We start from the raw sequence: 25,628 nt of genomic DNA, 5'->3' as shown, positions 1-25,628 counted from the left end.
TACACACTTGAAACATTTTCATAGAGGAATTGCTTGTTGAATTGATTTGTACCAAAGAATAATACCAGTGATACATTTGCTACAGCATTTGCTGTTGCATCTTAATTTGTTTTAATGGGGCATTTCTTAAATTATGCTCATTTAAATAGCAATTTATTTTTTGCAAACATGATCATCATAAATATTGTACATTTACAGTTATGTCCAGTTAAGATGGGAAGTAGATTGAGGTGTGTTTGTTTGTTTAGACATAAACAGAATGCTTGTTTTATATCGTATCTGGCTCTAGTATCTCTAGTATCTGGAAAACCACTGTTCTGCTTTTGTTATTCAAATATCATCTGATTAAGTCTGTCCAACTCACTGCTCTCTCTATCTTTTACTTTTACTTTTTTTTTTTTTTTACAATAAAGAATCTGTGTTCCCAACTGTCCACCTGGTCACTACAGCGCAGACAAGAAACGCTGTAAAAAGTGCTCGCCCAACTGTGAAACATGTTTTGGAAGTCATAGTGATCAATGTAATACTTGTAAACCTGGTTACTTTATCAATGAAGAGTCTAGGAGTTGTGTTACCACCTGCCCAGATGGCTTTTACCTGGATAATAGTAAGATATTTTTCACATTATTCACTTTTATAATATTGGAAAGTACTGGACAATTAAATGCTTACATTCTGTACATTCAATATACTGCCACTCCTTTCCAATTTGAACACTGTGAAACTTTCATCAGAACTTTTAAAAGTATATGCCAAGTAACTCAAATGTATTAAAAAAAAAATTAAAAGAAAACCAACAAATAAAACATAATAAAAATCCACTTGTTGCTTGGTGACTGGATAGCAGATATATAAACAATCCGATAAACTATTAGTCAAGAAGCTTGATGAAAGAAAGAAGACCTTACTTTTTGAAATACTATGTCAAACAGGGGTGAGAAAGATCTCCATAGCCGGTCATTTCATATTTATGGGTAAACAACAGAGAAAGTTATCTCATAACTTCAACACAGATACTTTTGCTTGTAGCGACACAAAAGAAGCATGGGCTTCTATTAAATAATTTCTAAATAGTCTAATATTGCCAAGTTTGTGAAGTGGAGACAAGGAGAAGGAATGGACATAATCATTGTTTCACACTGCAACATAATCTTTTTTAATTTTAATTAGTCTCGTAAATAAATTCGGTTCTTTTTGAGCTGCCACATTGCCAACCCTGTCCCCAAAATGTATATTCCAAATTCAGAAATGAAAGCGAGGTAATGAAGAGAAAGCCTATTCCTCTGACTTTCAATACTTCTAGGAACTATGACCTCTCATACGCTAACTCAAATAACCACTACAGTGTTCTCCTTCTTTAGACCTGTCATCCAACTATGTTGTATTTTTAAGAAACTTGTTTTTTTCCCTAAGCCTTTACATTTCTGCCTGATTTGAGGATTAGCCTGACTGGTTAATCCTGGAAATAACATCACATTTTTTAAGCAAATCTTGGAGACTTTGACTGATGTATCAACAACCACCTGACTTTCTGCCATAACTCATCAAACACTTAATGAAACTGGCCAAATTATTCTAATTTAGAATTCTTTTTATATGCAAAATAATTCAGTCTGCACTGGCCTTATCACCCCAACTATATCAACTTTAATAATCAGAATGTCTTTGGGTTTTTTTGTTTTCATTACTTGTTTCCTGTTTTTGATATCATGTGGTCATATTCCTAAATGAGGGCAAGTCATCTGTATGGTGTCTTGGTATGGTATGATATAATATGGTATGGTACATTTTGGTATGGTATGGCAAGGTTAAACAGTTCAGTGAAGGTGTCAGCAGGGTGCATCTGCTGTAAAAAAAGGCCAACAACATGTTAGGGATAATAAGAAATCATTTTGAAAGTAGAGACGGCAATACCAAAATGCCCTTGTATAAATCAATGATGCAACTGCATCTAGAATATTGTTTGAAGTTCTGTTGCTACACTTCAAGAAAAGATATAGTGGAACTAGAGAAGATTCAGAGGAGGGCAACGAATATGATCAAGTAGCTACAGCAGCTTCCTCATGAAAAAAAGGTTGCAATATGTGTGGCTTTTTAGACTAGAAAGGAAGCAAATGAGAGGGAACATGATTGAGGTATATAGAATTATGCATGATGTGGATAAAGTGGGCAAGGAGAAGCAATTTCCCCTTCCCTAAATACTAGAAATGAAGGTCACCCTATGAAATTGAATCCTAGAAGAATTAGGACAAAAAAAGGATTTTTTTTTTTTACACAACATGTAATTCAACTTTGGATTTCACTACCATGAGATGTGGTCCTGGCTACAAGCTTAGCTAGCTGCAAAAAAAAAGTTGGGCTAATTAATGAAAGTTATGGGTATCAATGGCTATTAGCCTTGATAGCATTGTGACTGCTTCTGAAGGCCATCTGCTGGAAGACTACTGTGCAGTCGGTTGGCCACTGTAAGAAAAGACTGCTGGATCAAATGGTCTAAGGGTCCAATCCAGCTGGGCACTGATTATGCCTGCAACATTGGAGTAATCTCATTTTGGGAGAAGTTGCACATTAACACTGAATAAATAATTTGGAAAAAAATATTTTCATCCACTTTTCATTTCCCACACAGTAATTGGTAGGCAGTAGTACATAAAATGTCTACATGTACTTCATTCTATAAAGCATAATTTACCCTGCTGTATAATTGTTATAATATAATATTATATGACTATATTCATTATAAATATATGCATATGCACATGTGTCTTGTAATTTGTACCTTATATTAAAGAAAAAACTGACTGTGTATCTTTTGACATTACTAACCAGGTTGCTATAAGTAATGGAAACAAAGCAGGATTTATTGAACAGTATTTTTCCAGATGTAATGACATCTTGGAAATATGTAGATAATTACAAATTACAAATAATTTGGAAAAACATTGGTACATAAATATTTAAATTAAATATTGAATATTATTTAAGTATTAATCTATCATATATATCCATAAGTTATTTTGCATATAATTAATTTTATTTTTTTCTGAATTGCATTTCTTTCCAGATAAGATTGTCTGCCGTAAATGCAGTGAAAACTGTAAGTCATGCACTGAATTTCAAACATGCACAGAATGCAGACATGGTCTAAGGTAAGGAATTGATTGGTTGTAGTTAGTGTGATAACGAAAGAAGTCTCTAACATTCCAGAAGAAAAAAATATTGCATATTATATTTAGCTTTTAACTGAACAGATTTTTCAAGGGTGTTAATATTTTTGTGAATACATATATTATCCTGACTAATCATGGATAAAAAATCCTTAATATATAGGAAATGAAAACCGAAGCACTGTATTCTTATTCTGATATATGTCTAATATTTAAGAGTTATCATACAGAAAAAAACCATCGAATAATCATTTGTTTTTGTAACTGTTTCCATATCTTCATTTAAACCCACAGTTAAAATATATATCTATATCTATCTATCTATAGATATAGATATAGATATAAATATATAGATATATATTTGTTGGGAGCTAATGGCCCAAAAGAATACAAGCTTTTGAGTTCTTCAGACTCATAATCAAGTTAAATGATACAAAATCAAGGGTTTGGAGACAAAATAGAAAAGATTTTTAAAAATGAGAATTTGTGGCCATGGAATCTGCAATTTATAACAGTACTCATTTTTTCATGGAAACTGCAGCCTGAATGAATTAGCTACTGGTAGATGTTATAAGCTGTCAGGTACAAGAAGCAATACTGAAACAATATTTTAAAAAATAGAAAAGACACATGCCATTCAGCTCTATCTGAAGAATTACGCTACTCCTCCACCCCCTTTACTTTTTTGGCACTTATACACTTGCTTGTATTGATAAAGAAAACACACACATGAAATTGATACAATGATCTAACTGTGATGTAATTATCTCATTATGATGTAATGTTTTAATTATATATTTGTGTTCCTTAGTGCACATATGTATTCATGTACAGTACATATATCAATTAGGGGAAAAGAAAATTGATATATTGAAACAACCTAAGCAGATGCGGAATGATTTGTTAAAATTTCCATATTAAATTAGCAAATATAATGGAACATGGGTCCAAAGAAACCCATGGAATAACAACAAAATTGTTGTTTGTGTCTAAACATATCAGCTGGGTATTATACTATGTTTCAGACTGAGGTTCAATACATCAGCTATAAGTACACCTTAATTAATGAGTCTTTAATAAATGGCATTTGAAAAAGTACTCACTATAATCTATAAATGTATTTTCTCTTCTTAGGTAATAGCTAAAATTACCTAAATCTCCTTGTGTTTTTTATGTAGTTTACAAGGAACAAGATGTGGTATACGCTGTGAAGCAGGCAAATATTATAATGGCAGAGACTGTGAGCCATGCCATCATTCCTGTGCCTCTTGTGCAGGTACTTCTAATATTTTTTTCCTTAACTAAATAATTTGATTTCCCTTGCAGTAAAATAGAATAAGTACTAAGTAACTCCTAAGTTCATTCTGGTAACTATTGGTTGACAGGAGAAATTGGTGGAAGTCACATTGCTTGAGTAGAAGTTTGCTCATATAATATTAGGTATCATCCAAACTGAATATTTCCACACCTTATTAACTGACTTTTTCATATCAAATAATTGATTCAAAAACCACCTGAAAGTTCTTAAAATTTATTTGCATTATTGTATGTAATAGAATTCATAATGTTTTATGAAGAGTACATGTGATTACAGACACTGCATGATAAAACAAGTCTGTAATTTTCAAAAAGAATGTTTGTGGTGAGTCTTATTCCTTCTCTGCCCAATAATAGCCCATCAGTGGGAAGCAATCTAAGTAAAGAGATGGCAGGGATCTAAATATGGATTTCCTATGCCATCTGCTTACCTTGCAGTGGGGATCCACTCATAAGACTCCCCATCTTTTTAAAACAGCTTTATATAAAAAACACAGTATTATCATAAATATGAAGCCCAGAGTGTCATCAGGCCATGCTCAGGTAACACCCATTGATTACAGTTAGTGTGAACACCTTCAGTTGTATGACTCCCAATCATGTCTTTGCTGGGATACTACAACTACCATCAACATTCGTAAGAAAAACAAGCATAAAACAAGCCAGTGGTAGTTCTAGCAAAATCATTAAAACTGTGAGGAGGAACTAGCAGTGTGATAGAATGTGTTCAACAGTACCCATAAACCATAGTGAGATTTTCTTGAATGCCTTCTTAGCATTCTTGTTTACATGGAAGAATGACATTTTTCATCCCACCAAATTAGTAATCATTCTACAGAATTATATATAATGAATATCCATTATCTATGCTTTATTGAGGATACAGCAATATGTTATCATCTTTGTTCTGTTGGCTTTTGAGGCCCAGGAGCAGATGCTTGCATAAATTGTACAGAAGAATATCTTATGGAGAATGGAAGATGTGTGGTAGCTTGTAACAATGGCTACTATTTTGATCACTCATTAGAAAATGGATATAAAACTTGCAAAAGGTAAGTGGTCATTATGAGCTATGTCACATTTTAAATCAGATGCAAAGATTTACCCATTTTATATGTGAACTATAACTAAATAAGAAACAAACTGCCTGTTGTGGCAGTATGTACTTTAAACTTGCAAGAATTAATATAATATGCAGTTTTATGTGAGCTCTGGAGTGCAGATATGACTTACATTTGGTAGAGAAAAAATTAAGATGCGTGTGGAATCCTCCAATTTATCCACTGGGTTCAATTTTTAGCAGAGCTTAAATAAGAGAGTAGAACCAAACTCATGAAGAATATACTTTTCTGCAGTTATGGATATGTTTGCATGGCTAGGACTGGTGAAAAGAGATGAAGGTACCAAGAAAGAAATATAGGGTGTTTGTTCATTTTTGCAGTAGAGTTAATAGAAATGCTGCATTTTGTATTCAATTCTTGGTATGTCAGAAATTTCAAAATATTATCAAAACAAAATTTTGTAAGTCTGGGACTATCTGGGGTAGGGATGAGCAGAATTAAACTTCATCACACTAAATAAAGTGAGCTTCCTAAATTACTATCAGGGAGAGACATACCACATTAAAATAGGAGCCCTATGGCTATAAGGGGAAAAGGATAGATAATCCAAACAATTTCCACAGAAAAGACATGACCCTTTTCCAAAACTGATCAACCAGAAAAGTAATAGATGGAGTTCCTTTGTCTCTATTGGCCTCCAGATATTTCAGTACAACTGGAAATATCTATGTGTTTACAATTAATAGAAGTCAGAGGACTAAATGGAACATATCTAAAATTCTGGCTAGAAGATGAGTAAAAGTAAGAAAACCATGAAGGAGAAGTGGCTATCAGTCTGAAGACAAATCTAATGACTCAGGACAGCAGAGTTCATAGTGAGAAAGAAGCAAGCCTTTCAGTCTGAAAAACTCTGCCAGAAAAGAATTTGGAAGCAGAAGTCTGACCAGATGAAGAACTTCAGCAAGCAATCTTTTAGAAGCCAAAAACAGAGAAAAACAGTGATAGCAAGATAATGGCCATCTGAGGGAAAATAGAACTTTTTAGGTGGTGGAGATATATTAGGACTAACTAAACATACAGCAATGCTTAAAAGTTTGTGAACCCTTTTGAATTTTCAATATTTCTGCATAAATAGGACCTAAAGCATGATCTGTTTTACACACACGTCCTAAAATCACAGTCGTGTGAAAAAGAAAATACACCCTCTTTGAGTTCTATGGTTTTACATATCAGGACATAATAAAAATCATCGGATCCTTAGCAGTTCTCAAAAGTAGGTAAATACAACCTCAGATGAACAACAACACATGACATATTACACCAGGTCATCATTTATTTTACAAAAAGAAAGCCAAAATGGAGAAGCCATGTGTGAAAAACTAAGTACATACTGCTCCCATAGGTATGAAGAGGCTAAGTAGCAGCCAGGTGCTGCTAATCAAATGCCCTTGAGCAATTGATCATCAGCAAGTGTGACTACCTCTATAACAGCTGAACTTTTAGGAGTTTGCTGGTGTCAAGCATTGAGGTGTATGTTAACACAATGCCAAAGAGTAAAGATATCAGCAATGATCTTAGAGAAGCAGTTGTTGCTGCCCAACAATCTGGGAAGGGTTTTAAGGCCATTTCCAAACAATTTAAAGTCCATCATTCTACAGTGAAGAAGATTATTCACAAGTGGAAAACATTCAAGACAGTTGCCAATCTTCCCAGGAGTGGACATCCCAGCAAATTCACCCCAAGGTCATACCGTGCAATGCTCAGAGAAATTGCAAAAAACCCAAGAGTTACATCTCAGACTCTACAGGCCTCAGTTAGCATGTGAAATGTTAAAGTTCACAACAGTTCAATTAGAAAAAGACTGAACAAGTATGGTTTGTTTGGAAGGGTTGCCAGGAGAAAGCCTCTTCTCTCTAAAAAGAACATGGCAGCATGGCTTAGGTTTGCAAAGTTGCCTCAGAACAAATCACAAGACTTCTGGAACAATGTCCTTTGGACAGACAAGACCAAAGTGGAGGTGTTTGGTCATAATGCACAGCGCCACGTTTGGCAAAAACCAAACACAGCATATCAGCACAAGCATCTCATACCAACCGTCAAGCACGGTGGTGGAGGGGTGATGATTTGGGCTTGTTTTGCAGCCACAGGACCTGGCCACCTTGCAGTCATTGATTCGACCATGAACTCCTCTGTATACCAAAGTATTCTAGAGTCAGATGTGAGGCCATCTGTCCAACAGCTAAAGCTTGGCCAACATTGGGTCATGCAACAGGACAATGATCCCAAGCACACCAGCAAATCTACAACTGAATGGCTGAAAAAGAAAAGAATCAAGATGTTGCAATGGCCCAGTCAAAGTCCAGACCTCAACCCGATTGAAATGCTGTGGCGGGACCTCAAGAGAGCTGTGCATAAATGCCTGCAAACCACAATGAGCTGAAGCCATGTTGTAAAGAAGAGTGGGCCAAAATTCCTCCAAAACGATGTGAGAGGCTGATAAAGTCATACAGAAAACAATTACTTCAAGTTATTGCTGCTAAAGGTGGTTCTTCAAGCTATTGAATCATAAGGTGTACTTAGTTTTTCACACATGGCTTTTCCAGTTTGACTTAATTTTTGTAAAATAAATGATGACATGGTGTAATATGTCATGTGTTGTTGTTCATCTGAGGTTGTATTTACCTACTTTTGAGAACTGTGAAGGACCAGATGATTTTTTATTATGTCCTGATACATAAAACCATAGAACTCAAAGAGGGCGTACTTTCTTTTTCACATGACTGTAGATAAAGAGAACCCAATTAAAATTAGTCAAAAACATTATACTAGTTCATTTATTTATTGAGGAAAATGATCCAAAGCACCACTGTATTTAACCTCAGGTATTTAAGAACTGTACACTTAAACAGTCTTATCCTACCATCATAAAAGTGGGACTTTATGAGGTGGTGTAGAGAAGTATGGACACAACCTTGAGGAAGGAGTGCAAGGGAGATTACACAGACATCAGCTTAGCCCTGAAAGAGAGGAGGAAGTGAGAAAGAAACTCAAAATTGACCTGCCTTGATTCTGTTTGGTCTAAGAGTGGGGAGAGAGAAACTTCGCAGGCTTTCAAGAGACTGTTATTATAGCATGCAAAAGGAGAGTTCCGGTACCTCTTGCGGAGTCTGTTTCCTGACCTGGTCTCTTTCAAAGGGCTGACAGGTGGCTTGGTCTTGCCTCAGTGAGGAACTTCACGTTGCAAAGGCAATATAATTCTCATGTCAAGGTTAAGAGACAATGTAGTTCTCCTCTGAGGAACCTTTCACATTTCCATGAAGCCTTGAGCAAAAGCTACAAAAGTTAGGAGAGACTGCAAAGTACGCATAACATTTGCAGAAGTTGCTCGTAGTATTAGAACAGCTGGAGGAGGCCTCAGAAGCAAGGTATGGTAAAGTAATGTGGCACTTCATATTTAGAAGCAGAGGGTACATATTGCTTTTTGAAGCATTTTTGAAGGTGAACTTCCCTTGAAATGCTATTGAAGCATACCCCCCCCCCGAAGCTTTGCACAGCCCTACTGAAAAGCAATATTATTTTCTATAAATAATTCCTCTTAATCAACATTTTAATTTTCCAAATTTGTACCTAGCATTAGTAGCAATTCCCTGCCAAGCTGTATGAACAAAGCTTCTGATATCTAGAATCCTTTAAAATATTCCTAGGACATCTTTAAGGGCACAAACCCTCCCAAGCCAAGTTAAGTTGGTGGCAGAGAAGAGCTATGTCGTGAGTGCATAATTTCTGTAGTGAAACATTCCAAAGCCCAACAGTCTTACCACATACAATTAATCACCCCAAAGTGATAATTCTTCCCCATCAACCTCACCATTTTTCATCCAGAAACCATGGGTTGAGAGTCAGGAGGCATGACAGGGAATTGGCTGTCTAGCTGAAAAGGAGAGAATGGGAGCAACATGTGTAATGCCTGCTAATCCCAAAGGTGGGGTATAGGAAGAAATATATTTGATTAATTGAAATTTCTGAGCAGCCAGATTATTTGACTGTTTTGACACACAACCACCAGATTATAGTTAACTATATGGAAATGGTGGAAGCATACACAGTTTTCTTTATATATGAACAACTGTCAAGCCTCAGAGGACAGGAACAAAGATAAGATAGCCATTTGAGTCCAATTACCATCTTTGCTATGCTATTTTCTGTGTTAGCATAAACATTTTAGACTCTTGCAATAATTCATGGATAAAGCTAATAAATCAAGCAGTATTTGATTGTAAGACAAATAATCAACCTTGATCTTATTTATAACTTGCTGTTTTTTTCATCAAGATGTGATGCCAGCTGTTTTGGGTGCAGTGGCCCAGGAGAAAGAAATTGTACAAGTTGTCCAAATAGCTATATCTTAGATGCAGGTCTCTGTGTAGTTGGTCTTGTCTGTAAAGATGGTGAGTGCTTTTCTCCAACTAATTTTCTTTTCTGACTTTTCCTCTGTTTATATTATTTGGACTTTAAAAAATAATCTCAAGAAAACTTAACTCCTTTACTGTTTTTATTCCCAGTAGGAAAGAACACAGGCTATCCTTCCAGTTCAGTGTTCTTGTCATTTATGAATAAGCTAAAAGAATATTCTATTTTCATGTATTTGCTTAAAAGCTTCTGAAAACAAATAGAATGTACAAACAGTATTAATAAAAGAGTTCCAACACAGAATAAAATAGATTTTTTTAAAAAAAGCTACTTAAAGAAGCCCTAAACAAAGACAGAATAAATCAGCTGACTTGCTGAAATTGTCCCCCAGTTGTGAAATGCTGCAAGTTTTTCATTTGACAAACTCTAAGTATAAAAGAACTGATTATTATTTATTGTGGGAAATACACTTTTGCTATAGTGTGTGTGTGTGTATACACACAGACATACACGCACGTGTACGCACATACTATATACATATATATACATACATACATACTATAGTGAAAAAAATAAATAACCTCATCCAGAAACAATGGGGGTGCCTTCAACCCCTTCATAGTCATACTGGAATCAAAAAGGCCAGCTATTCCAATCCTTGCATCCCCTGATGTATTAGAAAGAATCAACTATATGAGTAGACACTATCTGTAGGCTCCAACTAGACTAATTCTGGGGACAGATAGGACCAATGTGCAGTTATGCATTGGAGGACATAAGAGAAAACAGAAACAGGCTTGGGAGTGGATATTAGGATTTTTCTACTGGGATGGTAGATGTAACCAACCATTTACGGAGAAGTAATTTAACAAGGGGAAAGCCATATTGCTACTCTTGGAAAACGACCATCAGTAGTATCCATGCATATGGTAAATAGGGTGTTCCCCCTAACCATCACATGGTTTGGAATACTTTATGCACAAGAGACACAGAATAAAATGCTCACTGCATTAAAGTTCAACATATGACAAACTACCATAAAGGTGTACACCTATGGTAGCAAGTTGGAATAAATGATCATCTGTATTTGCTCATTTATTGCATCAGGTTTGTATCTTCCCTCCACAAATCTGTTGTGCTGTCAAGCCTCAATCGCTTATGCAAAACTGACATTAAAAACAGTTGCAGAAGATTAAACTGATTGTTCCTTCTTTTAAATACGTTACTATTTTTCTTTCCAACCCAAAGGAACCTTTGAAAAAATTATATAATAGGCATTGTCTATTGGTCTGAAAATGGAACAGAATGGGGCCAAATTTGGACTTGGGGGAGAAGCTGACTAAATAAATAAATAAATATTTGAAAATGTGCCAGATCTAGGCAAGGGGGAAAAATGCAGAAAAAAGGCTGCCAATTTAAGCCCCTTGACTTTTTCCTTCTGGTTACATGACCCAGAGCAAAATTTGGGGAAAAAATTTAGAAGCCATACTCTCCATTTTTTCTCTACCTTGTTAAGATATGCTGAGATACTGGAAAAAGGAATAACTTCTAGTTGGTTTCATTAATATCCAGAGTGAGGTCTGTTGTAATAAAGATACACAGTGAAGTAGCAGAACATAGTGTATCTTGTTAAACCCCTTTTGTTGAATGGAAAGAAATTCATAAAGGCTACAAATCTAATTGGCGAACAGTGCTAGATTACAAAAAGAGTCTTAGTTTTGCATTGTTCAAAACTCTTCAAGCACCTTGGGTAAGCATCAAGTAGATTAAAGAAATTAATAAATATTACTTTTATGCTAAACAGTACATCTCAGCTTGTTTTAATGATATTGCATTACCACTTTCAGATATCTGTGTCTCATCTGCATTTACAACTGCTGCTACAGTCACATTCTTCATATCACCTACCATTGTGTTCTACCAACATTTCTCCTTGCTTCTTTCATTGTAGCTAAATGTTGGACTGTGTGACCTGTTTTTTTCCTCTGTACTGTTCTGATTGTTTTATATCCTGTCCAGGTGTTCTTTTCATGATTTGTATCCGGCTACAATTTCTTCCAAACTGAAATACTCCATTCTAAGATTTGTAACTCACATTCTGGCTATTGCTTCTCTTGACATTCTGAGAATCACCTCATAGTGTACTCAGGGTTTTTTCCCTGATTTTTAAGGGAGCCTATGACTTGGAAAGCAAATTATTTAAACCACAGTAAACTCTCAATTAAAGTTTAGGAGACCTCAAATGCTATAGACAAAATTTGTCCATAAACTTTAAGCTTCTGTACATGCATAAAATCTATTTTGCCATTTTATGGGAGTATAAGATGCATAAAATATATGAAATATGCTTATACAAAATCCATGTGGATTTAATGGACATTCTGTTTTCATGAACATCCCTTCCCCCATTAGTCTGTTAAATCAAGAGTTTACTGTACAACTGAAGATTTTTTTTTATCATCACAGTATATATGCAGAATTTACAGAGAATTAATATACACATGACATTAGGCCTCTGGTTGTGCACCCTTTTTGTTCAAGTAGCATTTAAAATGTTGCAAGATTCTTAACAATAGACTATTTTCAATCTCAATGGCAATATATGTAAGTGCTATTGAGAGCATCTTTATGTTCTATGAGCTTCACATCATTTGCCCCTAACAATGAATTTGAGAAAACAGAACTCCAGTGAGGAATATTTTTCATGCACATATTAATTTCAAGGATGATTTTATTTTCTCTTTCTCTGTCATTATTTCATAGTTCTCCTAAAAACGCTTATAAATGACATGCTTTTGTACACAATAAAATTGCTAAACCAACAAGTATTGCAACATTCCTTTAACTGATTGACTGTTTAGAAAAAGTGCTTAGCACCCAATTTTGCTGAAGTTAAGAAAGATTGAGGGCACTATTGAAAGAATACCAGCTAACATTCGACTGAAGAGATAATTTAAGAACTACAATTGTATTTTCATTTATCATTTAAAGTGACAATACGACATCATGTATATTTTTTGTTACTATCCAAGCAGAAATCATTCCTCTGCATGAATCTCTATTACATGCATAACTTTTTCTCTCACAGCAGGGAGAATGTAATGAATAAACAGGACACTAGCACATTTAGCTGAGTCTGGGATTGTATTTAGAACCAGATTGAAAACTCATGTTCTTCACAGAGACAGGATAATCCAATTTGCCCTTTCTATCCTCCCCACTGTAGCCTCCAATCACTCTATAATAGAACTGGGTGGGGGGTGGGCTCAGAAGGAGCTGCTAGGCTAGATGGAATTTTTTTTCACTGGCAAATGCTCTTCTGTTGGCAAATGCATATCTCTAAATTTATCCCAAAGTGAATGATCAGACAGTACAATCCACCCAACTTATTTATTATCTTTTCTCTTCAGATGTAGGGAAATTATGCATTAGAGCTTGGCGCAGGATGAGATTAAGATTTTTCTCCAGAAAGTAACAAGTGAATAGGTTAAAAAAAAAAATGATTGTGATGCATATTGTCATAAATCATGTTTTGCAATTCCACAGTGGGCAAAAGATATCATAAGCACTTTTGGGAGCACAAGGAATCACAATACTATTCTATTATATTCTGTATGACTTAAAATTATGTGCATATTCTTGTGTGTAGCTATTTAGTATTCTTTTTTAATTCATAATACTCAATAAGATATCTCTGACTGCATTTTTCACTGTTTTCTAATATTTCTCTTTCTGATCTTTTTTTCTTCTTACATAAATGAATACAAATCACTCCTTGCTGCAACTCAATATATCTTCCTGAAAACAAATGCTGTTGTGCCTGAAATTCCTTTTGATGGAAACACAATTTCCTATTTGCTACCTGCTCCTGAATGATCTCTTCCATCAAATTTGCCTGTCTGACAAATTAAATCTTCCTCTACTTGACACCATGTTGTTCAAAACTCAACCTCCTTCCACTCTCTATGACCTCTGGAAGCAACGGAAGAATCTTGGGCGGAAGGAGGCTTCTGTATGCTAGTGAAAAAGAATAATCTTTGCCAGCGGAAAGTACTTCAGCAACTTTGCTGCAGAACATGTACACTAAAAGGCTGATTTGGTTCTCTTCAGGCTCTCTTGCTCCTGTAGACTTATAGATTAATCCATATTATTAAAAATGGGGGGAAAACCCAAACCACCTTTTTCTCTCTTTCTCTTTCTCCCCTTTGGGGAGACAGTGAACTGTATATTGGAACTTAAAATACAAAACTACAACAAGCCTACCTTTCATTACTGGGTGTTCAGAACAAAGCATCTGGGATCACAGTGTCAGTAAGGTGTGACCAAAGCATTTGATGCCAAATTAAAGTTATTTGACTTCCTGTCAATTTAAGGACATTCCTGGATTTTTTTAAAAAAAATATCCTTTCCTTTTTTTTTTTTTCCTGCTTGTTTCCCTTGAAGATGTGTAGAGTGCTTCAACAATACAGCACAAGTTTACAATGGATTAAAACAAAACAAAAAACATACTTGCATTAGTCTTTTTTTGTCCTCACATAATAAGAATGAGAAGAATTCTGATAAGACCATCTGAAAAGAAAGAATAACATTTTTTGTTGCAAACTCAAGCTCTGCATGCATTATAGTGGTTCTGTTTTCTAGTCAGATCGTATGCTGGGTATTCGTTCGTTTGGATTCCTCTTATCACAGTGCTATATTCTCCAGCAATTTTTCAGAATTCTAGCCAGATCAACCAGTATGTTTTTAAAGATATGTTTTAAAATTTTAGGGCTTTATTCTGGTATGAATAAACTCTGAAAGATGCAAATACCCCCTCTTTTTTTTTTTAAAGTGTACCTTTTATACTTGAAACTGGAATTCACCAATATCCATAAAATAGACTGTGCACTTTTAAAAGTTTGATACCAGTATATTTCTTTGGATATGGGCCAGGACTTCAGATCAGACAAGATAAACATAAAAACTAAAGGAAACAGTTATAATTAATAATATGTAATTTAAATGAACCAAATAGTCTATCAGGAGTCAAAAAGCAGTAATTAGCAGTCAAATATCAGTTAATATAATATAATACACATAGAGAAATATCAGTAGACCAAATTAATTTCAATATCAAAACTATCTTCAACAGAAATACATATGGTATATCAGTTTTAAAAACAGAACTTTCCAAAAATCTGTTGATATTTCTCTTTACATATTTATTTTTACATACCTTTATGTTTATCATTTATGTTCCTTTAGGTAACATTAGATCATTGTATTGATATTGCTGCAACTTAAATTTTTCCTACAAAATATTTCATGCATTTATTAAACTGTGATGCATACATGGATACCCCAAATACTTCACCAATCATGTTTAGTTCTTGCAGCAAACTAAACTCTCTAAGCAGAGAGAGATGGTGTTTTTTTTGCATAAAAATGAATAAAATGAGCATGTACACATATCCATGTATGGATTTCAGTGTACATTCAAAAAATAAATATCCATTGGCTCATGCATGGGTTGTTCTATATGTACTATGCTGAATACATTCATGATATATTGTTTTCTGAATACAGAGTGAATTCTCTGGATTTCAGCATTTGTGAAAAACGAATAGATATGAAATCCAGATTGCAATGGTACTGCTATAAACTTTTGTGTGGTTGATACCTATAACTGGAATTAATATACTAAACCAAATTTTACTCTTAATGTGCATGCGTTGTCAGTATTCCATCAAGGGTGAAATAATTTGTTATTATTGTGCAATAATAGATAACTTAAAATTCTAAGCCTAAAGCTTTTCTGCTATCATGTAATATGTAGAGAAAATCCCAAAAGTAAGTTTCAAATTTCATAGTATATTTTCTATATTCTATTTTAATACTGGAAATAGTATTAAAATATAATTCATGCATTCTTTTTAATTAATTGATATTCAAAACATTCATGTATCAGAAAATATAAGATAAGTCTGCAATTTTTTTTCTTCTTTTCACTGTATATAACACAGATCTAAATGAAATAAAAGTGTTTTTATTTATCCTGAAAAAATAGGGCTTCCTGAACATTACAAATTAGTATGGTAGTTTATAGAAATCAACCTCTTTTCAATATAAATAAATATGCAGAAAAAATTCATCTAGCTAACCACCAAATTATTTAGAAAAGAAATTTCTTTTAAGATTAAAATGAGAAATTGTCGCCTTGGAAACTTTCATTTCATTTAAAGTTCTCAACATTTATTATTCTAACTTCAAACATGAACAGATTAGCAAAAAGATAAAGGTGTTAGGTACAGCCATTCATAGTCACAGAGTATAGTCACTACTTTTTAGGGTTTACACAAAATGTAGCCAGCTAATTTTTAAAAATTTATATTCCAGAAAAAGATGGATGTAGGAAGATGTAGCTACAAAGCACATAATCCTATGCTATGCTAACAGAAAGTTTAAATGGAGAAAACAACTTTTCTCAAATATACCGTGAAAACAACTTTTCTCAAATGTACTCAAAAGACCAACACAATCTGAGAAAGGCATTTGTCCAAAATAAATTATAGGTGACATTTAAAAAACACGTTTCTTTTTATCATCTCTCTTACTCTAAAACTTAAACTAAGATCTTAAAGAGATGGCTAAATAAGGAGAGAAAAGAAAAGTTCATAGAGTTTAGTTGGAACTTATTCTGAAGTTAACTGGAGCGAAAACAGAATCCATGAGAAGACAAAGCTCCTACAAAGTAATTTGCTGCAGCTGAGATAAAATATTTTTGGCTTGGAAATAGTTGGCGAAAATGGGAAAAAGTCAGGTATGTTGCCCCCAATCTAGTTATGTATGACTTTCATTGAGATTAATAGGGTTTCAATTAATCACATATTGTCAATTCTTTTTCAAAAGCAATTAAGTTGGATGTAACTTGATGTAAGTTGGGCTGTGGCTGGTATTCTGAAAAGATGTAGTAAGCATGATATGGTTAGTGCCACTGATGCCCAACTTACGAAAATTCTCATAACCCTGTTCTAGTTTGTATTAGTACTGTCTGGACTGCCTCATTTTTTTACATGACATAAATAACTAGAAAATAATGCTTTCACAATTTAAGTTAATGGTATATATATATATATATATATATATATATATATATATATAATATAAGTAAATATTACACAACACACATACACATGCACATACACCCGTGTGTGTGATTGTGTGTCTCCAAATTGTGATATAATATATTGAGTTGTAAAGATTTTATTTGGATACTTAAAAATGCTTCTAACACTAATATAGAGGAGAATTTAATTTTTTAAATACTGACATTGTTAAATCCAGATACGTTTTTACTGAAAAGTACTGTACATCTGTAAAATGTCCAACTCTTATTTGTAAAAATAGGTAGTATTGTAATTGTTATTGGCCAAAATCAATGTTATTCCACATTTTATTTTTTCTATTAAATTAACCTTTGCTCCTTCAGCCTAGTAAAGCACATTTATGACATATATATATATATATGTGTGTGTGTGTGTGTGTGTGTGTGTATGTATGTGTGTATATATGTATATGTATATGTATATGTATATATATATGTGTGTGTGTGTATTCTTATGCTTAGAAAGATGTTACTTTTTCTGGGTTTTTCCCTTCCCTAATTTTTTTTAAACAAGTAATTTGGTACTAAACAGAAATTGCTGAAATAAACTGAAAGAATATTTTACATTAAACTGTTGGTCTTGGGGCAGAAGAATATTCATCTCTCTTATTTACATCCAGAGGTTTGGGCATCAACAGTTACAAATTATTTTATAAAATTTTGTACAGGACATAGAAATAGCTTTGGAGAAGTTACAGTCACTCACAGAATTTGCAACTTAATGAAATGCTGCAGTCATTGCTGCTTTGCTTTGACTTTGTGTTTCAGCTTTGTTCCTCTCTACTGGGAGAACAGAAGATATCCATGGAGTTTCTAATGTTTCATGCAAAGAATCATGAAGATACAAAAGTATGATTCTCCAAAGCTGTATCATAATGGGGTTTATGCCATAATAGCATTTAAACAATTATGGGGTAACCTGAGTAAGGGCTAGATATTAAGAAGCTTAAAAACTGAGTGTTTATTCTAGCATACACAGAAATTAATTGCATGAGTGGATTGACCTTGAAGCTCTGCTTCAAATTGGTGAGATTCTTTTAGCATTAAATAAGCAATGAAAGTTTATATCAGATGTCACACCTCTTTTTAATTAGAGAGTTAATGTTTCCTTCACCAGGACAATGAATAAAGCCCATGCCCCATAGTTGTGAGTGAGGCAGCCCTCCACCTACTGCAGCTCTCACCAAAACCACCAGCTAAATAAATGAGTGTAGCTTCCAGATAGGATTATATAGCCTATAGGTAGTCTTCTATTTACAACCGCAATTGGGACTGGAATTTCCATCACTAAGCAATGCAGTTGTAAAGTGTGACATTACATGACTGCATCACTTAGCAACAGCAATCTGGGCAGTCCCAGTTGCCATTTTAACCCCATGACACATGGGTTGCTAAACAGGAAGAAGGAGTCCCAGGTAAAAAGCCCGGGGGTGTCGCAGGGGTGGGGTCAGGAGGGCTGGTATAGGCCTTGCACGAGTTGGGAAGGGGTGCTGCAGTGCGGTGCAAGCTCAGGAAGGCTGGGGAAAGAATACGCTGCGGCTCAAGGCTTTCTTGGCATACTCCAGAGCTGCGGCATGCTTTTTGTAGCCCCAGAGCTGGGGTACACCAGGAAGTCCCTTTGCTCCACGCAAAGCCCAGTCCTAGCCCAGCCCAGTAGTACAGCACAAAGGAGCTTCCTGTGGCTCTGGGACTTTTTGCAGCTCCAGACCTACAACACGCCAGGAAGCCCCTTTGTGCCACATGAAGCTCAGCCCCAGCCAAGCAGCATGGTGAAAAGCCATGATGCCCGGGAACACCCAGCCATCCCAGGCCAGTCCCAGCTGCAGTTGCCTTCACCACCCTGCACTCCACTGCCCTAGCTGGCCTTTACAGTCTTCTTGCTCCCACTGCTGACAAGGCATACCCACCCTGGCCTTTGTGAGGCAACTGCTGACCACATGAGGTCATATTTCCCAGGTCTTGCAAGGAAAATACCCTGTGTGACCTTGGGAAGAAAGCCTTGTGTGGCCAGGAGCTGCCTCGCAAAGGGCCAGGCCGGGCATGCTTGGTCAGCAGCAGGAGCAAGAAGACGGTGAAAGTCAGCTAGAGTGGCAGGGGCTGCGGAGTGCAGGGGGTCAAAAGTGCATAGGTGGGGGAGATATAGGTGGGGGGAGTTGAAGCACCCCTATGTTCATATAAGTGCAGGCAGGCTGCCAAGTGCCCAAATTTTGATCATGTGACCATGAGGGTGCTGTAACAGCCATAACTTTGGGCACCAGTCGTAAGTCCTTTCGTTCAGCACTGTCATAACTTCTAACCATCACTGAACGAATGGTTGTAAGTCAAGGACTACCTGTATTGGATGAGTTGCAACAGCATGCATCAGAAACAGTAGATATAAGCAGTTTAGCTGCTGTTTTTAAAAAAAAGGTTGACAGAGTAAGAAATACTGTAGGACTTTTTCTAGGTTCAGCATGGAATGAATAATTTAGCCATCATTAGAAAGCAGACTACCATTTCTGAAAAAGCTGGTGAACATCAGGAGGGCAAGAGAATTTGGTCTGCTAGTGTCTATATCTGGCCTCTGAGAAATCAGTGTTCCCACATAAGTTAGACCTGGCATTCTGATTATGTCTTTTCATCCACTGCTGAAACCTTGAATCCTCTTCCTGATTTCCTTCATTTTATGGAGCCTTAATTAATTGTAATTACTAAGTAACTTTATTTCCCCAAAGCACAGAGAGAGAGGGAGAGACTAAATAACAACACTGAATTATATTGCATAGTTGTGAAAATCTATTCCTTCCAGTTCCAAGTCTGCAAAATGAAGGTGTGCTCTACAACCTCCCAGCTGGAGCTCTGCTCTGAACAACATAGATCTAAGGCAGACCTACCTCCATTGGGTGGGTAATGTTTTAATATTTACAAAATTGATGTGGGTGGGAAATTACATTTTTGGGATATGAAACGAGAATTGAGTCAGAAAAGGCATGAATTTTGCCTTTGATGTGTGTGTTCTCTCTCTCTCTCTCTCTCTCTCTCTCTCCCTCCCTCCCTCCCTCCCTCCTTTTTTGAGATATCCTGGAATTCTGAGTTGCTCTCAGTGCTACAACAAAAGTGAGAGTATTTCATAAAGATAACTTAGTGAAACCACATTTCCATTATAGAAGACCAAAGAAAAACCAAAGAGCCAGTCTGATCTAATGGTTAAGGCAGTAGGCTAGAAACCAGGTGACTGTGTGTTCTAGTCCTGCCTTAAGCATGAAAGCCAGCTGGGTGACTTTGGGCCCGTCCCTCTCTCTCAGCCCAACTCACCTCACAGGGTTGTTGTTGTGGGGAAAATAGGAGGAGGAAGGAGTATTAAATAGGTTTGCCACCTTGACTCATTTATAAAAATAATAAAGGCAGGAGTAAAAAAAAAAAAAGAATAGTCTAGTGCATTCAGCATGAACAAAAAGGTCCTCCTGCAGCCAGGCAATCAGTGGGACCATTTGGGCCATTGAGCACAACCCCCTGTTCAGTCAGGAATCCAAACTAAAGCATTCATGACTTCATTTCTCACAAAACATTTTGGCAGAATATTGCCAAGAGGGTTTGCCTCATATACACAAGCCACAGATGCCTTTGTTGTTTAATGAAAGTGGAATACCTGGGAATAACCACTATTATTGTACTATTATTGTTTAGTTTACTAATCATTCTCCCAAAGGATTGTAGCTCATCAGGAAGGAGGAAAACTGTTCATATGACTCACTCCTAGAGATGTCCTTGACTGTGTTTCCTTTCCTTATAGCCTACTATATCTCCTCTTCACCATCTATCAGAAGCAGAGTCCAAAGATCAGAGCAATAAAATATCAAAGATTGTGGTAAAAGGAGAGTCTTATAGCTGACATTATAAATCTATGATGTTATCAATCAAGAGTATATGAATGAAATATATTGTTATAGAAGTCATTGGAAAACAAATCGCTCAGTTATGGAGAGAGGTGGATAACTCTAAACAAGGGACTTAGGTAAAAACTGAATCCATGACTGTACATGGTGTAATGGATCCCTGTGGAGCAACCTGACTGGGGCCATCCCCAGGAGGGAGGGGAAGTCATCAAAAACGTCGAGATAGTTGTCACAACCGACAAAACCCCACATTTTTTACCTTTTTAAAAATGTAAACAGGGTGTGGCTTCAATTGAACAGTCATGACTGAAATCTTGAGTTTTTTTACTCCCCTCTGAAAATCCCCCTGAACTCAACTGAACTGTTATTTCAGAGCACAGCAGAAAAACAGATTTGACTGCAAGATGTCATGAGCTCCCAGCTGATTTCTCTAGAAAAAGTCATAGGCATTCTGAGCAATTCAAGACTTGCCAAGAAGTCTCTGGCCCCCAAAGGAAGCTTTACAGCAGCAATCAAAAGATATTCTGGATGTTTCTCAGTTTCTTATCTGATTTATAGTGAGGGTCTGAGCTATCCCTCATTCATCGACAGCACCAGTTTCAGAGAATCATAAAATCATTGAATTGGAAAAGACCTTAGAGGAAATCTAGTCTGTTCTCCTGTTCAGTGCAGGATTCATTAAAGCACATCTGACAGATGATTGTCTGACCTCTGATTGAAGATCTCCAGCAAAAGGAGATCTCACTACATCACGTGGCAGCCTGTTTAACTGGCTGAAATGTCATACAGTCAGGAATATCCTCCTAAATCTACTTCCAAGTACTTTTAACCAACTGGTTTTGAACTGAGAATGGCTGCTCCCTCTTCTATATGTATTAACCCTTGAGGTATTTGACTGATACCATATCTCACCTCGGTTGTCTCTTCTGTAAATATACCGAGATATTTTAATTATTTCTCATAGGGCTTGGATTCCAGACCCTTTACCATCTTGGTAGCCCCCCCCTTCTAAATTTCTTTCATTTTGTCTCTGCCTTTTTGAACTGTGGACACAGTATTCCAACTGGGGTCTGACCAGGCCACAGTAAAGTAGAATAATTACTTCCCATGATCTAGACCCTGTGTTCCTGTAATGTCCCCTACAATAGCATTTGCCTTTTTAGCAGCGGAATCTCACTGCTGGCTCATGTTAACTTCTGGTCAAGGATATTCAGATCCTTTTCACATATGCTCAGGCCAGGTTCTCCCACCCATTCTAAATTGTTGCTGTTCATTTTTCCTATCCATATGTAGAACTTTACCGACATGTCTTGCTGTTAAATTCCACCCTATTCATTTCAGCCCACTGCCCAGGCCTGTCTAAATCTGTTGGAATCTTCTCTATCTCCTTTTAAAATATTAGTCACTTCTCCCAACTTTCTGTCATTTACAGACTTGATAAGCATCTCCTGAACTCCCTTATCAAGGTCATTGATAAAAACGTTGAACAGCTCAGGTCCCAGGACATAGCCTTGTAGCACTCATACAATATTTCTCTCCAAGTTGAAGTGGGCCATTAATGAGCACTCTTTAAGTATGACTATTCAGTTAATTGTAAATCCACCCAACAGCAGTATCATCTACCACATATTTTATTATTTTATCAAGGAAAATCTCATCAGAGACTCTGTTAAAGGCTTTGGTGAGGTCTACGTACAGGTTTGTCTGTATACAGATAAACAGATTAGTTTAATATCAGGCCTAAACTACATGTCAGTTGCAAAAATACTCTATTAGATAAGGAGCTCAGGAGGATTTTAATAGCTTAGCTGAACTAAATAGAGTTCAGATGTACACCACCAGGAGACAATAAAGTAATAGGTCACAACTGCTAAGAGGAAACAAAGCAAAAAGTACACTACGTTGGCAGTATTTCCCTGATCTGCTAAGTCAGTAAATCTATCAAAGAAGATGATTGGCATGTTTTGTTTCTGAGAGTCCATGATGGCTTCTGTTAGCTGAAACATGCTTATTCAAGTGCTCACAAACATATAGGTTAACACTCTACTTGAGGGCCGTACCCACTATTAAGCAGTATTTGACTGACAAGTCTGTAGCTTCCCAGATCTTCTTTCTTCCACTTTTGAAGATGAGGACATTTCTCTCCTCCAGTCTCATGGGACCTCTCCAGGCACTTCTCAGAAATGCTTCTCCAACAAAGCAAAGGTTTCTCAGGAATAAAATAGTTATTCAGGAGTCACAGTGCTTGTTATGAACAATATTTTCAGGAACTCTGGGGAATTCAGCCTTGGTCATGACTGTGGCAATCGAGACTTTAGAATTCTAGTTCAGTGTAGCTGATTGATAAAACAACATCAGAAGAGCATGCTCAAGCTTCTAGTTTAGCAGTACAGTATAATACCACCTTTCCTTGATTCATTGCTGCACCCTCTTGGACCTTGCATATATCACCACCAGCTCTGAGACTTTAGCCTTTTACTGATGATCTACTTTCTAACTTCACTCAGATACCTATTTTACTCGATCCTGATGCATCAAGTCAGCCTTTTCAACTAGGACATTGGGTGCTTCTCTAAACAAAATAGAACTGAAAAATTTCTTCACTGCTTCAATTTGTCCATAGAGTCACAGGATGGGAGGAGAAGGGGACCACAGAACTCAAAGGATTCCTGCCCAGAAAAGGGGGGGGGGCGGTTGATGCACAGATCAAAACATTATTTCTAACTATAGTTGATGGAATATGCTTAGTAGCTTTCACATAATTTGACCATTTTCCTTAGGCAGTTTCTTTAGGTCTCACTTAGCAAAATTCCTGATCTGCTTAGAAACACTTTTCAAACACAATCATGCAGATGTCTGAAGAAGCACCTGTGTACTCAGCAATTCTGGGAACAAGGTTCACATATGTCTCCCAACTCTTCTTACCAGCATAAATCCTTGTTGGTTCAAGTAACTGCAAGCATAGGACTATTAATGGTAATAAATCCACAGTTTGTAAATTTGCTTTTTCACTAGCATTTCTTAAATTGTTGAGTCTGATTTCTGGGCAGTGATAATACTTATACAACACCACAATAGGCTGAATATCAAAAAATTAAATACATGAAATGAAATGAACTAATTCTCATTATCTGTCAACTGAATTGCAGCTTGCCTTTGGGGTTCCATCTTTGCTCTCTCAGAAGGATTAAAGTGGGCAATTATTAGCCCAAAAAAGGGCAATCAGGGCTAAATACATAAATAATACATATGGAATAGTGCCAGAATCTAAATTGTTTAACTCTGTTTAAAATTTCCTAAATTCAAAGAAGGTAAAACTCACCAGGTGTCAAATTAAGCTTGCCATTTTGAAGGTCTCTAATTTCCATAAAGTGGTTAAATTGAACCATTTCCGAATGTGATTAGAAAGTGAGTTTGGCTGGCTTAGTGTCCTGATGAAAGGTTCCATCATTGCTGACAGCAAAGATGTCTCCATTAGCTCCTGGCACTCAAATCTGCAGGAGACGCTGTTTTATGGTCTCCTCGTGAGGAGCTGTCAGTCAGGGCACTTGTGGGCAATCTCCCATTCTCTCCTGCTCCAGAGAGCTTTGAAGGACTGGTCCACTCTCCAGTCTTTTGTTCTACACAGTGGTCATAGTCTCCACTCATTCACCAAGAGTCTTCATTCAGCCATGATTCACAGCAGAAGCCAAATTGTGGCATCATTTCTGAAAATATATTTCTGTTCTTTTTGAATCACATTTAGCATTACTGGTTTAGATATAAATATATCAAAACATGTTGGTTTAAAAGAGAAAACATGTTGATTTGGTAAAACAATGTTCATAGGACGGCAAAATTATTATCTTTGTGAGTCCCTAAATTCATAGAGTGCAATGAAGTAACTGAATTATATCTAAGATAAATTGGAAGTTAACAGTTTATTGGGGAAATTTTGGAATTAATTTCTAAATGACATTTGCTGTAGTTATAAGATATTATGTAGCTATGTATATTTTTGTATATCTTTTTTTAACTTCAAGGACCTCAAGCAGATGTGTATGGTTTTCCACTCTCAAACTTCCCACTTTTCCATATGTCAATTTTTCTATGCAGTATCTACGTTCTTCCATTTTTAAAAAAATGCTTTGATTCTTGATCAACTCTTTAGTAGTGTTCCATATCTTTGATCAATAGCATACAGATTTTTCCTTAAGCAACACTTATCCATTTTTAAACGTTTTCATTGAACTATCCATACAAATCTAGCATCCCTTTTGGGTTTATTAATGCCATCTTAGATCTCATCAATATAAATGTGAAGTACAGTGGAACCTCAGGTTACGAATGCTTCTGTTAACGAACTTTTCGGGTTACGACCAGCTCTGGACACAAAATTTTGCTTCGGTTTGCAAACTCCGCCTCAGGGTACGAACAGGATACACGGCCATTTTCCCTCCCGTGACATGGTCCGCGGCCATTTTTCCGCCCCTGACACGTGGTCCGTGGCCATTTTCCACTCCTGACACGTGGTCCGCGGCCATTTTTCCGCCCCTTACACGTGGTCCGCGGCCATTTTCCACCCCTGACACATGGTCATAGGGAGGGGGACTCTCCCTCCAAGCAATAGCCACCTCCCTGTCCTCCATGCCAGAACGGATTAACGGTAATTACA

The 25,628-nt window shown here is 36.3% G+C and overlaps 1 protein-coding gene across 3 annotated transcripts in view; it reads left to right on the top strand.

The window, feature by feature from the left end:
* PCSK5 (proprotein convertase subtilisin/kexin type 5) overlaps window positions 1-25,628 on the top strand; it is a 243,739-nt gene that overhangs the window by 164,489 nt on the left and 53,622 nt on the right. For 2 of the 3 annotated variants that reach the window (XM_088129839.1, XM_088129838.1), the window contains exons 16-20: window positions 414-607; window positions 3,065-3,149; window positions 4,346-4,443; window positions 5,407-5,536; window positions 9,878-9,993. In XM_088129839.1, the coding sequence (XP_087985965.1) occupies window positions 414-607; window positions 3,065-3,149; window positions 4,346-4,443; window positions 5,407-5,536; window positions 9,878-9,993 (623 nt within the window). Of the gene's footprint in view, window positions 1-413; window positions 608-3,064; window positions 3,150-4,345; window positions 4,444-5,406; window positions 5,537-9,877; window positions 9,994-13,934; window positions 17,438-25,628 lie in introns of those variants that run through there. The other variant, XM_007428170.4, reaches the window with a different exon arrangement.

Source organism: Python bivittatus, unplaced genomic scaffold (assembly GCF_059951505.1).
Source record: "Python bivittatus isolate LINGU-HERP-01145 unplaced genomic scaffold, Pbiv_v1 ctg000850_np1212, whole genome shotgun sequence".
NCBI lineage: Eukaryota > Metazoa > Chordata > Lepidosauria > Squamata > Pythonidae > Python > Python bivittatus.
The sequence above is the reverse complement of the archived record's forward strand: the minus strand, read 5'-3'. Positions and strand labels throughout refer to the sequence as shown.